The sequence below is a fragment of the Centroberyx gerrardi genome, chromosome 2 (assembly GCF_048128805.1).
Source record: "Centroberyx gerrardi isolate f3 chromosome 2, fCenGer3.hap1.cur.20231027, whole genome shotgun sequence".
NCBI lineage: Eukaryota > Metazoa > Chordata > Actinopteri > Beryciformes > Berycidae > Centroberyx > Centroberyx gerrardi.
Genome location: NC_135998.1, coordinates 11,631,257 through 11,644,835, shown reverse-complemented (window position 1 = coordinate 11,644,835; position 13,579 = coordinate 11,631,257). Strand labels below are relative to the sequence as shown.

General features: G+C 39.7%; 1 protein-coding gene across 2 annotated transcripts in view; it reads left to right on the top strand.

Annotated features, from left to right (window-relative positions):
- Window positions 1-9,010: 9,010 nt before the first annotated feature.
- ulk1b (unc-51 like autophagy activating kinase 1) overlaps window positions 9,011-13,579 on the top strand; it is a 35,792-nt gene continuing 31,223 nt past the window's right edge. For both annotated transcript variants that reach the window (XR_011785211.2, XM_071914671.2), the window contains exons 1-3: window positions 9,011-9,606; window positions 10,905-10,997; window positions 11,513-11,554. Coding sequence is in view for 1 of the 2 variants with exons in the window: in XM_071914671.2 (XP_071770772.2) it covers window positions 9,517-9,606; window positions 10,905-10,997; window positions 11,513-11,554 (225 nt within the window). In the remaining variant the exon portion in view is untranslated. The remainder of the gene's footprint in view (window positions 9,607-10,904; window positions 10,998-11,512; window positions 11,555-13,579) is intronic.

Genomic DNA, 13,579 nt, shown 5'->3' with positions numbered 1-13,579 from the left:
AAAATCATTATACCCACACAGTGATGCTGCGGAGGAGAGCAGAGACGATGCCCAGGTTGCCGTTATTAGGGCACACAGGCAGAGTGAGCAGTGGAAACGAGCTGAGGATGATTTAGCCACTAAGGACGGTGCAGTGGATGAGAGCAGAGACATTCTTGATCTCTGAGCCATCAGACTGGCCTTCCCCGAGTGAGATGACTGACACGTTTCATCAGCTGATGACTGAGAATGGGCCTTTGAAACGCCCCGATGGCCCATAACCCAGAAGAGAAAGAAGCAGCAGCCGATTTTCTAAAGCTTATTGTTCTCATTTATTATCCAATGGGGAACAAGCTGAATGAGACTGGGTAATGTACTCCAACAAAACAAGCAAGGTGTACTACTTTGCATGTAAAACTATGTGCAAGGACGTGACTACCAATCACTTATAGTAGTTAGGGAATATAATAACTGGCAGCCTCTTTCAATGCCTTATTTCTCTTGCTCTCTGTTAAGCATTTAGTAAATAATTATTATTATTATTACTATTATTATTATTATTATTATTATATATTATACTGTGCTGTAACACCACGAAACGGACGATGGTCATAAAGATGTTTATCTTGCCGGGGGAGATTTGGAGTCTTGCAAGTGGAGGAAACAGCCAACTCCAAAATGCATACAGCGTGTGCTGGAAGCCAGTGTTGGGTTGCCCTCAAAAGTGTAGGAAACCTCAAAAATGCCAATTTCCTTGGTTTGAATGAACTTTTACCCCGTTACGACACTACTGTGGCTGGGCATGTCAGAAAACATTGCCTCAGAGGAGCCATAATCTAAGTTGGTGCATGCATTGCATTATTGGTAAGATTTGTGACCAAATAATAGTTGCTAAAAAGTGCGCTGTTGAATTTGATTGCATCCCTGACATCTCAAAACAAGTGCAAGCTCATGGATATTGATGAAAATAAAGACACAATGGTAGAAGAGTCATTTGTTGGTTTATTTAGGATACGGAAGGCAAAGGGATTGTGGAGAATGATCTACACCATTGACAATTTAGGTTAGAGTTAGCCAACTGTCATGGTTATGATAACAGTTCTGGAGATGTGGAGAGTAGCACACACTCTAATGCAAAGATTATTATTGTCTGCCGAAACATTGGTTGTTTTATCTCTGCTATATAAAATAATCTTTGTATCAAAGCCATGAGTGTGCAGCTACTCATCTCCATAACTCCTACCTCCTACCTACCGCACCTCATCAATACTGGTGTGTGTTTGACTGCTATCATTCATTTTTTATGAACAGTTCTAACATGAGAGGAATCCACCAGGCTGTAAAAGCTTTAACACCTGAAAACAACTCATAGGCTTTATGCATTATGTATGCCTTGTGCTATAGCAGCCTTAACTTACTACTACGTGATGCAGTGTCTTCTAACAGAGTGTTTCTACTGTTTTTGGAACTGTACACAACTATACACAATATTCTACCCATCTGTCAAGTGGTGGGACATTTTGAAAGAATTTGTTGATCTCACACTGAAACCACTGAGTGACACCACATTGAAGCATAGACTGTAAATAGGCATAAAAGGCAACACATCTTGTTTTTCCAGCTGAGGTTATTCTTGATGCTTTAGAAAAGCTTTATTTCCAGTCTAAAAATGGTAAAATCTCATCTGAGTCCAAGGCTCTGTCAACTGTAAGAGCGCATATTGAATTTCTCTCCAGTTCAATTATGTGGCATGACCTATTGGCGGCGATCACATGCTTGAGCATAGCAATGCAGTAAGCAGAAATATCCACAGACACAACTATTATGCTGATCAGGTCTGAAAAAGTTAATTTCAGTACAGAGAGGGCAGCTTTGAAAGAGCAGTGACTGCTGCTCAAATGATGGCTAGAGTTTGAGGCTGCTACAGACTTTGTTCAGAACGAGCAACACAACAGGATCCAGAACATCGTCCTGTCCTCACCCAGATCTGACTTGCTTCATTTACAGGTGTTATGAAAAATATTGACAGCGGTGACCACTTTGAAGAGCAAACCCACTTTAGGCAGGCTATGTTAAAAGTGATTGTTGAAAACATTAACGGTGAACTTTGCGACAGCTTACAAAAGCTAAGGCAGTATCACAAAGAAATGTTTTGTTATTAAAACAGATAATATGGTGAGATAGGAGTTTATTCGAGACATCTTGACTTTGCTTGCCTTTTACTCCACAAGGTTGCCAGACCCACTGGGCTGTAATATTATGGAGTGAATTCAGCTTCAATATTCAGGAATATATAAGATGAATATGGAAGAAAATAATTTGTAATCATGAAATTTGAAATCATAAATGATCACTGCTCAGTAAGCTAGTTAGCCATTAGCCACTACCTAGCCAACAGCTTGCAGCTAATTAGGCCATATGTTTATGTTTTTTGAGCATTTGTTGTTCACGTTTATTGTCAGTTAAGCTTGATTTATCAACTTCATGTAATGTTCCCAACACACATTCACTAACATAAAACAAGTGACAATATTTGTGTCTATCTATCTACATGAAAATGTTAACTAACATTCAGATTCAAGTGCTGTCGGGTTTATCAGGGATGTGACTTTCCCACCAGGAAGCACCACTTGAACACCTCTCCATGGCAGACAATCAAGTCGGGGCAATCAGGATTGTAGGTGCAGCACGAATTGGATGAGTTGTGACTTTGCTTCCTTTTTCATCTGCAATCTATGTGCCAGAGAGATAGGCTACAACGAGTTACAAACAAAAAGTCTAACAACTGAATAATAGCACAGATAACTGTTTACTTAAAAAAATGATTAACCACCTTATGTGTCTCTGTTCATCCTCTTTGTCATGCAGGTACTGATGAGAGCTCTGTAGATGTTTTATGTACGAATAAATCAGATGCTTCTGCCACACTGACATTCACACACACAGATGCTTCATCTCCTCCATGTTTGTTTTTATTTCTGAGCAAAAAGCATATGACCGACTTCTCAGCTTGGAGAAAAGTACATCCAACATGCACATGAATGCGCCATAAGGCTCAATAATTGTTTGACGAGATGAGCAATGCACAGTGCCACATCACTGCTAGACGGCTAGATGAAGAGTGAAGCGGCCCGCTGTCAGCAGCCTTGGAGGAGGTGGCTGCCTTCCAGTCAATACTTAAGGAACAAAAGTCCTTTGTGCTGTTCATTTGTGAATTGGTTCACCTACAGAAGCAAAACGAAAATATAAAAATCCACAAATAACTGCAAGCCACTTCACAAATGTAAATTGATTCACAAATGCAGAATCAACAATTTATGTGACATTTTAGGCTCTGAAAATAGGCCTATGTTGTTACTAAAACAATATTAAAATATCTTATTTTTTAAGTTTGATGACTTTCATGAAAACCTGCTGGACTTTTTTATAAAGTAGCAAAGTATTTGTTTGTGAGTAGTCAAAAAATATTTGTGTTTCTTCTTTTTATTTGTATTTATCCTATTTAATAGATTTCTGAAAATTGAACCCCAATTGACTCCATATTATATTGATAGAGCTCACAGTAGCACTTTCTACCTCTTTTGAGAAAATTCTGGTCAGATGGGCCAGGATTATATAATATTATAGATATTATACTGATATAGTGATGTGTATGATATATGATATGAAATATGATCATTTCAATGTTGGTTAGGATGATGATGATGATGATGTTGAAACTTTGTTACACAATAAATACTATAATCCTTTAACTAAATTTTCTTAAAATGTGTTAATGCGTATGCAAACAAAAGCACGGGTGAACATTTGTATAGTTAAGAGCCACTAAATTACCTTTCACATACAGTCCACCCTGATAAATAGGTTGTGCTCTTGCATGAACGTGAGATGGGACCTGTGCGTGTGTGTGTGTGTGTGTGTGTGTGTGTGTTTGTGTGTGTGTGTGTGTGTGTGTGTTTGAATGTCAGTGTGATTACAGATGTATGAGTTTTTTAGAATGTTATATAGATTTTCATATATACTTTTCAAATATACATTTTCTTCTCTACCTGAATCGACACCTGAAGGCCTTTGCACCAACTGTCAGCAGCAGAGCCTTCATATGGGCCAGGCAGAACCAATCAATCACTCTGAAGGGATCACACTGCAACTAAAATATTAAAAACCAGAGCAATCTCCTGCAGACTGGACACCTGATTGTGGCTGGTAGATTAGTGCTTACACTGAGAAACAACCAACTGTCCTGTTTAGACACACTGAAAAGTACTGGGATAAAAACTGAATTCTCAGCAATCATTTACATTGTTCATATGTGAAGCAGCACAGCATCAACCACTGCAACCTTTTCTGTTGTCAAGCACATGGACGTACAGCCCCGAACTGCACTCTGAATGTAGCATGATTCTTGGTTCAGCAAAACCACTATAACTAATTCATGACAGCATGCACTGCACCAGCATTGTACTGTAAGCACCAGCACACCTCCTACTGGCCGAGGCACACTGGCTCTGTGATGTCATTACCAACCAGCACACTCATCCAATCACAGCATTCTCATCTGATTGGGAGTGGGGTGTTTCAGTGTTCAGTCAGAGGTGATAAAGAATTAATTGTTTGGATGCAGTCAATACTGTTGGCTTGCTATTGTTTCCACAGCCCATTGTCTCTATTTTTACTGGTACTACCATTCGTATACTACAGAAATCTCCATTGTTTAAATCATTCAATCTTGAATTCATTCTTAAAATCTTATCCTCCTTTAAAACAAGTGGAAAAAACTGCCAGTGGGGTGAGATAACTCCACTGGTTTCCAATACAATTTAAAAAAAAAAAAAAAAATTAAAATCAAGTGACATTATGTTGAAACAACTCTAGAGATCTGCTTTATTTCAAGATACTGCGACCAATTTCATGACATTTCTCGAGTGAAACTATCTCACCCTGTTGGCAGATTATTTAACCTCATGCAGAGCCTGAGTGGAACGACACAGAAACAGGGGTGGTGAGGAAATGGACTACTAAAGACTACAAAGAGACCGAATGAAAGGAGTGAAAAGTGGGAGTGAGTCTGTGTGTGAAAGAGAGAAAGAGAGAGGGGGGGGGGGGGGGCAGATGTGTAAATACATTTGAGCATATCCATCGCATATCCATCGCAAAAAAAAAGAAAAGGAATACTTGAAGACTGAATACAAGATTAAATGACTTGTTATGATGATTAGTTGTGCAGTGTTCACCTGTGTCTTCCAATGAAGAACATGATCATGGCCTTCCTTAGACATTGTCTTTTGTAGTCCTCTATCGCCCTCCTCTGGTGCCTGAATATAGTGAAAGTGGTGAGCATGTACCCATTAGCTGTGAACCAGCTGGAACCGGCCAGTGCCTTTGGATGTTAAAGAAGGAATCTGTCAGGTCCAGTCAGCTTGCCAGGTCAATCACCTGTGAAAGGCTTAATTCTGCTACACTATTTTGGTAAAAATGATAAATAAAGTTAAGTATTAGCATCACTGAATTAGTTGGACTGTTCTTACACTGCAGAGTTAATGAGATGGCAAATTTACTGTAAGGTCTAATTTCTTTTGAGGCTGAGTGATTTCATGCATTCTTGAATTTAGAGCCCCCAATCGCCATATTATGCACAGTTTAATTAGGAATTTGCAATATGTGCATATCTCTTTGAGACACCTGCATTTACAGCGGAGTCAGCACAGGGGCAGCAAGCAGCACCCTGGAGCAGATAGAGGCTCAGTGTCTTCCTCAAGGACACTTTGACCTGGGATCGGGCATATCGGCTGCTGCAGGCATCAAACTTCTGACAATGCAGCTATGAAACGGTCTCTGTAACCTCCAGGCCACAGGAGTCACACCTATGACGCCCAGAGGTGGTAGAAGTACACAAATTCCTTACTCAAGTAAAAGTGCAAATACTCATCTAAAAATAGATTCTCTGTTGAGCGTTTGAATCACAGATGAGAAAGAGTCTGTACCTCAAATCACTAACGTTCATTCTAGCTGCTGAATTCACTAACGTTCATTCTCTACTCTCTTGTTGCTTCGCCCTTCTTCGTATTGCTTCTCTCTCTCTGTCCCTTTCCCTCCTTTTTGGTGTCGCTTTGGTGAACAAGCAGCCAATCACATTTGGCCCTTGATCAGCTGCTTCTGGGATGGAAGCTGTCTGATGTGGAAACGAGTCCGTTTTAAAAAGGTAGTGAGTAAAAGTAAAAGTAAAAAGTCTTAAGTGAAAGGAAAACTCAAGTAAAGTACAGATACTTGAAAATCTTACTTAAGTACAGTAACAAAGTATTTTTATTTCCCAGCTCTAATGACATTATGGCGTCTCAATTAAGGTCTCATTGGGCTCCTTTTCCAAGGCTTCAACTATGATCTGTCCTTCTGGCTCTTCCTCTCTGTCAGTAGAGACCTTGAGTTTCTGACTGGTCAGCCAGTTGCTTATGTTTTCATTAGCATCCTCAGTGTATGACAGGGTCTCCCTGTACTTTATCTCATGCGGGACGATGCATTTCTGCTCTGTTTTTCTGATGCCTCTTCATCCCCCTTGGCTGTCTTTCCATGAAACATTTGAATACATTTAGTACGTTTTTTTTTCTCCTCCTTCAGTTTTTGCAGTCCTCCCTTAGCTGGGCCTCCTCTCTTGTCTTTCTTTTTCCAGATGAAGCAGATTTCTTATTCTGTCCATTTGTTTCAGATGTTCTTCCATCTTCAACTGCTCTGTCAGTGTCTCTCTTTCTCAAGCTGCTCTTCTTTCCCCCTCTCCCTCCAGATTTTCCCACCCTTTTCTTCCATTTTTTTCTCCTGCCTTCATCATCTCCATCTCCTCTCTTTGTCTTGCCTCCTGTCTCATCCTCCTGCCTCTCATTTTTATCTCTGTTTAAACCTTCAAGGTCTCTCTCTTTCCTCAGTCTCTTTCATTTCCATGCTACCGAATGCCTCTCGATGACACGTCACACTTTCTTGCAAAGGGAGAAAAACTGTAGAGGAATTATGCATAGAGGAACCCTTTTACATACCACTAAATACAACTCAGATTTTTTTTTTTTTTTAATTAAATACTTACAAGCACCGCAGGATTTTGGAAGATTCTCATACATAACACACAGTGCCAGCATGGAGACACTACATTTACCTTGACGGCAGTGAATATTGTGAATACCTAGAACTACTAACGTTAGAAAATGCACCTCTTTCCCTTAAATAACTAAATAACCTAAATAAGTGAATACTAGCTTAGTGCTAGTTTCAAGCTCGCCACCTGTTTTGTCTGTGAAGCTGACAAATATACTGATATAACAGCTTAAAGCATCAAACCCAAATACATCAGTTGTACATTCACAATTTCCAATAATTCCCAACATCTAGGCTAAGCTGATGACATCACACAAACAACAAAATTCTAGAAGACCCAAAGCAACCTGCTTAAGCCTATAAATGATTTTAGTCTCAGAGGGGGTGAATCTTGAAGTGCGTGCCTTCCGCCCAAAATAAATACATGAATAAAATAAAGATTTAACAAATACTCTCTCTTTCTCTCCTCTTTAACACACACACGCGCGCGCACGCGCGCGCACACACACACACACAAACCCAAAGTGACATATCAGATAACAGCGCACTTCTCAACCCTGAGTTAGATGGTGCTAGTGTCAAAAAATGAATTATCTTTAGAAAGAAAGAAAGAAAAAAGAAAGAAAGAAAGCAAAAAAGGAAGAACGAGGCAAACAAATAAACAACGGGAGGAAGACAGCCAGAAAGCAGGCAAGAGAGAGAGAGAGAGAAAATGAAGTCTAAAATGAAGAGAGACACAACTAACACAACTAAGATACATCTTAGTTGTGTACAATGTTGCCGACTATAAAGAGTTTTTAAAACATCAAAGTTGATTCGTGTATCATTTGCTCTCTTTTTTGTAATAAAAAGTTTTAAACTGGAAAAAGCAACATGTCTTGAGATTCTGGTTTAGCTAAGGCTACAATTAAAAAAGGTTGTGATGTATTCTTCACATAAGGAACTCCTGATCAACCAGGACTAATCAATCAACAGCATGCCTACAACAGAAGCAATGGACCCCACAATAAAATGTAAATGAATCACCCATATAAAAAGCCGGATTTGTAAAGCAACATGATGCTAGATGCTCCGGAGACAGCGCCATCTACTGACCAGCAGAGGTAACCACCACATAAAATGAAAGTGAATGTGCATCCAAAATAAACGGATGTCTGTGAACACTGGCCCCCCAAAAGTTCCTCCTTCTAGATAAACCAACATATAGAAGCTCTTCACCTAGTGGCGATCTAAAAACCTAAATATTGACGTCCCCAATTAAAATTGTAATCAAGAGTAAGCGATGCAGCCTATGGAATTGTTCAGAATATGAAATTTGCTTCATAGGAAAAGCATAAAAAGTTATATTTTCATACTTTTAAAAAAATAAACAATTTATTTTTGTTTATAAAGCCTTATTTAAATTAATGTCAGCTTAGTAGGCTATAAACAGGCGATAATCATCTTTCAAATGCACTTCTTTGACCTTATTTTGAAATACAAAGCCTAAATGGAAATAACCATGCCTCTTTTCCAGTCAACATTCCCAATTACCACATTCGAATAAAACTTTCCTTCTGTGGTAACTCTCTTTCTGCAATGTTCTCTTATAAGTCCGTTCTTCCACCTTGAATCATTTAAGTCACCACACACACACACACACACACACACACACACACACACACACACACACACACACACACACACACACACACACAAGCGAGCGCACGTACATTTGTGTTTTTGTCTTATAATCTCATTTCCCCCTGCACGACTCAAGAAGACAGTCAACATTTATTCATATTTAAATATAAAAACATATTTTGGGGCTATAATCGTGTCATGTTTGGGCACTGTTGTCTTTTGACGTCATAACTACAGCTGTAAATTGCTTTGCGCGTGCGCAATATTGCAGAGGCTGGAAGCTGTCTGTTAGAGGTCTTTGTTGAGATCATCGATGCAGCTACTTTCCACCAGCCAGCTATTTATTGCGGAGGATTACGGGACATATTTACAATCTTTGCTCGTGATTAGACACTCTGAACTCGAGTGAAGTTTAAAACCCGCTGCTCGTTTCGCCCTGGATGCTCCAAGCGACAGAAGTGAGGATATGCTGCTGTGTATATAAACAAAACGCACCGAGCTGGCTTGTTAAGGTGGCACGTCAAAGCCAGCTGGAAAAGCTTAGATTCACCATATTCCCAATTGCTAACTTCGTGTCGGCGATATCGTCAGCGATGGAAAACACCGTACAGCGCTGTTAGGAGTTATTACTCCAAAATTGGTGCGTGCGAACATGAGAGAAGAGGGCAGTTTGGTGTCAGGAAGGCAGCCCATGGCAAGCGAAAGAGGGGGTGAACTTCCCTGCTGCTGCCCCGACTTGACAGAGGAGAAAGGAGCACTTGCGAGCGAGAAGGGCGACCTGCAGCCCCCTTGTCATTTTCCCAGGTCCGAGTAGAAATCCCAGTTTGCAGGACTATGGAGACGGTGGGGAAATTCGAGTTCAGTCGGAAGGACTTGATAGGACATGGCGCATTTGCTGTCGTGTTCAAAGGCAGGCACAGAGAGGTGAGTGCTGTCGTCGTTCATTATTTTTTATAATTGTTGACATAGGTACCAATGCGAGCATAAGGGAAATGAACAGTCATTTAAATGGATTGGTCGTGTTTTTAAGGCACGAGTCGCCCTTCATTAACCATTTGGTGTATTTGTTTTCATTGTACGGCCTTAAGAGGCCTGGGAGCAGGCTACAGGATGTTCCATCCTTATAACAACAGGCAATCATGGATAAGATGATGAAATACTTTTTTATAATATTTTTATTTTTACTATTCATAAGGCTCTTTATGGGGTAGTGATCCATGGCCGTTTACCTCGTGATGGTCTTTATTGTAGGGCTGATGATGAGGTTTATAATGCACAGTGTCAGATGTATCCTATAATTGTTCCCATCAAAAGATGCAAGCTGCTGCACTTGCTAAAACCTAAAATCAGTGAACATGTTGAAACATGTCATGACGCTGCAGTGTATGGTCGCAGGATTGAGGAGTATCAAATATATTGGGATTACAGTAATTTGATCATGAAATGGTAATACAATCTACTGAATAAAACCCAACCACAAATAGCCTACAGGTAGTCTACTTTTTTTTAATTTTTTTTAAAGGTGATTATTTGATTACAGGAACATGCTTGACAGTGGAAAATGTGCCTGTAGCATCTTTGTTTTGAGATGTGAGACAATTGGCACAAACGTAATTTTACCCATCTGCAATTAACAACTGATGATTGGGGATGATGATGATGATGATGATGATGATGATAATAATAAAAGTATTCTAATTACATTCCTTAAATACACTATTTGTCTGTGTAAGCTCACATTCTATCAATTATAGGCACAATGTGATACAAAAGTAACTGAAAGTAACCAGGCCACCCAGCTGATTACAACTTTAGCAGGTGATAAGTAATCAGTGACAAATTCCTTTTGGAAAGTAACCTTCTTAACCACAAGTATGCATATGGGGAAAGACATCTGGCCTACTCATGTAGACCACTCTTAAATTGTTAACAAATATGTGTCAGGATTTGACACCAATCTGCCTCAAATAAGCCGCAAGAATCAGAACCACTTAAATCCCCAAGTGGAATAAATGCCAAAGAATTAGGCTTGGTGACATTGTGCAGACGTGTGGTACAAGGCAGATAGAGCATTATGTACTGGACGAAGGGACAGGGCAAGACATACAATGAACACTACTAGACTGTATGACATAGAATAAACACTATTATACTATATGTGTCATGCTTACTTGTCTAGTCAATTGTTGGATTTGTTTCATTGTGGCTTTAATTTATCCTAGAAACATGACTGGGAGGTGGCAGTGAAATGCATAAACAAGAAGAACCTGGCCAAATCCCAGACATTGTTGGGGAAAGAGATCAAAATACTCAAGGTAAGTCAAAACCTCTGAGAAAAGACAGTCTAATTTATTTATTTATATTTTTTTTACTGGGGCTGGAGACCCACTTGAGAACCAGGACACAAAACATTTTTTTGTCCACAGCCCATAGTGATGGGTAAACCCCCAAATTACCCTGCCATTTCCATTATTTAACTAGTCAACTAGATACTGTATTTAGAAGATCTCTAAGCGATCATTGGTGTTTTTAGTTTATCTGCCACAGCTTAAATTTACCATCATTTGGCTGGTGATGTGATAATCTCTTTTTTGTTTAACTGAATGCTACAATATCTAGAGGGGGGAGGTGCTAGATGGGAGAATGAAACATGAACATCCATAACCTCTACATTCTCTCATTGAGCGTACTTTGAAATATAACAATAGTGAAATTAGCTATTCTTAAGTTTTCTGGGGAACCTTAATGGTCTTTTGTAAATTGAGCATGTAAAATATCAAAGGTATATGGCATTCAAATAATCATCGTAACTTTTTTGTTATTTCTCCAGGAGCTGAAACATGAGAACATTGTTGCATTACTAGACTTTCAGGTATGTAATTCTGAGGCTTATGCCTGCAAACAGCGTCTGGATCAGTGTCAGAGACTGACACTGAGGCTGCAGACACTGAGATTTAAAGCTTCTGTTTACATACATCATCATCTCACCCCTCGTTGTCCCAGTTTTCCCATCAGTCCTCGTTCACAGAGTAGAGCAGATGGGCTGTCGGATGTGACTGTTCCACATGACCCACTTCTGCCTCATGTAGCCTTAGTGTGTTTTTTTACCCCCCTACTTGCTGAATGAGGCTTTGCTTGAATTGCTTGTTCTAAACAGATTTTTTGGTTTGTTTGCTTTCGTTCAGGCACGTTTCTCCTCTGTCTTTTTATGAATAGTAAATCCTTGTATGTAAAAAGAGAGTACCTGTGCCTTTGTGTCCTGTGGAGCTCAGTCTTCACACGTTCCTGTGTTGACATTCCATGTGCAGTCACATGGTCTGTTTGTATTGGCCTGTTTTGTAAGGCGTTCTGGGAAGTGTAGTGGCTTAACATTTTTTCTTGCCTCAAGTATTTGTGGTCACCCTCTCTAGGAACAGGAAGAAGTTCATTATCACCTTTTCTTAAAACACACACTAGATTGTTTCAACACAGCTTCCTTGATTCACCCAGAATCAAGCCTCACTGAATGTGTTGGTGCCTCAGTATGTAAAATTTTCCACTATAAAAGGTTGCTGTTGTGCTTCCAGAATTCACACCAAGTTTAGCCTATTTGCTAAACAATTGAGTGAGATCAGAGTAGCTGTGGATGCACCTATTTAAACTAATACTTCTACATTGGGATTCACTGCAAAGTTGTCATTCACACCAAGCCCATCCAATGATCTTACTAGGATTCTGGTTTTGGCTAATGTTAGATGCTCATCTGCAACTTGATTTGTTGCTTCAAAGATGACAGTATTCTTTAAGTCAGGCCTATGGAGCAGTGAAGTGTCCCTCTTCTGCACCATACTGTATTACAGATCATGCCCAGTAGCCAAATATATCAAAGTATTTTTGTAGCAAAACACACACTGAGAACCTGAGAAAAACAGATAAATTTAAGCAAATACCATATTACAAGTTTGCAGCTTCTGTTGCATTCAGTCAGATATTGACTCTTCTAACTAATTGACTCTTCTGTGAATTTTAATTCAGGACATGGTTGCGCAAATCTTCTCTGTTCAAATGTGCAAGTTCTCAGGTGTTTTGCTGCAAAAATACCTTCATACTAATTTTTTTTTTTCCAGTGCTGTTCTATTAGCCCAGATATCAATTTAGGCCACACTTCATTCTTACAAAGTGTTTGGCTTACCACAAGGGTGAAAAAGTGTGTGTGTGTGTGTGCGCATGTGCAGATGTAATTACCAGTATTCTCTTCCTAGCTCAGTGCCACACTCAAAAGGTGTTGTGCTGAAAGGTGGTAAATAAGAATCCGCACTCACTCTGCTGTTCCTGCCTGTAGCCTAGTAACCAGACTCACAAGCTCGTTTATGGCAACACCTGCCAGATAGTTTAGACAGCAGGACCCTCTGCCCCCCTACAAATACACATCTTAATTCACCAGGTGTTTCTATTGTCTTTATGGTCTAGGTAGGACTAACACGCTGCCTGCCACCTGTTAAAAGGAAGGCTTGCATGCATTTGTCTGAGCCACATGACCAGCAAAGAGGTTCAGTTTTTCAGGGAATATCTGATTGCCCTACAGCTAAATCACAGATTTGTCTTGGGAACAGCTGACAAGACTATGGACATGTGAAAGTACTGTATGACTGGATGCTCAGGTTGTTCTTACTTTGTAGGAGCCAATGTAACTCTTTAAGAAGGGATGTTTGTTTGGGTGTCAGAACATGTAAAGGCGAGGATGATTCAGTCTTTTTTTTATTTTTTTGTTCTTTTGTCCTGTCATGTCCATTGCACAACTATAAAGAATGTTTCAGGGACTGTTACCACACTAACCTTATATTTGGATTAAATGAGCTGAGAAGCTTCTCTATGAAAAGTTGTAAAAGAATCCACCGAATAACTCCTATGCATGGTA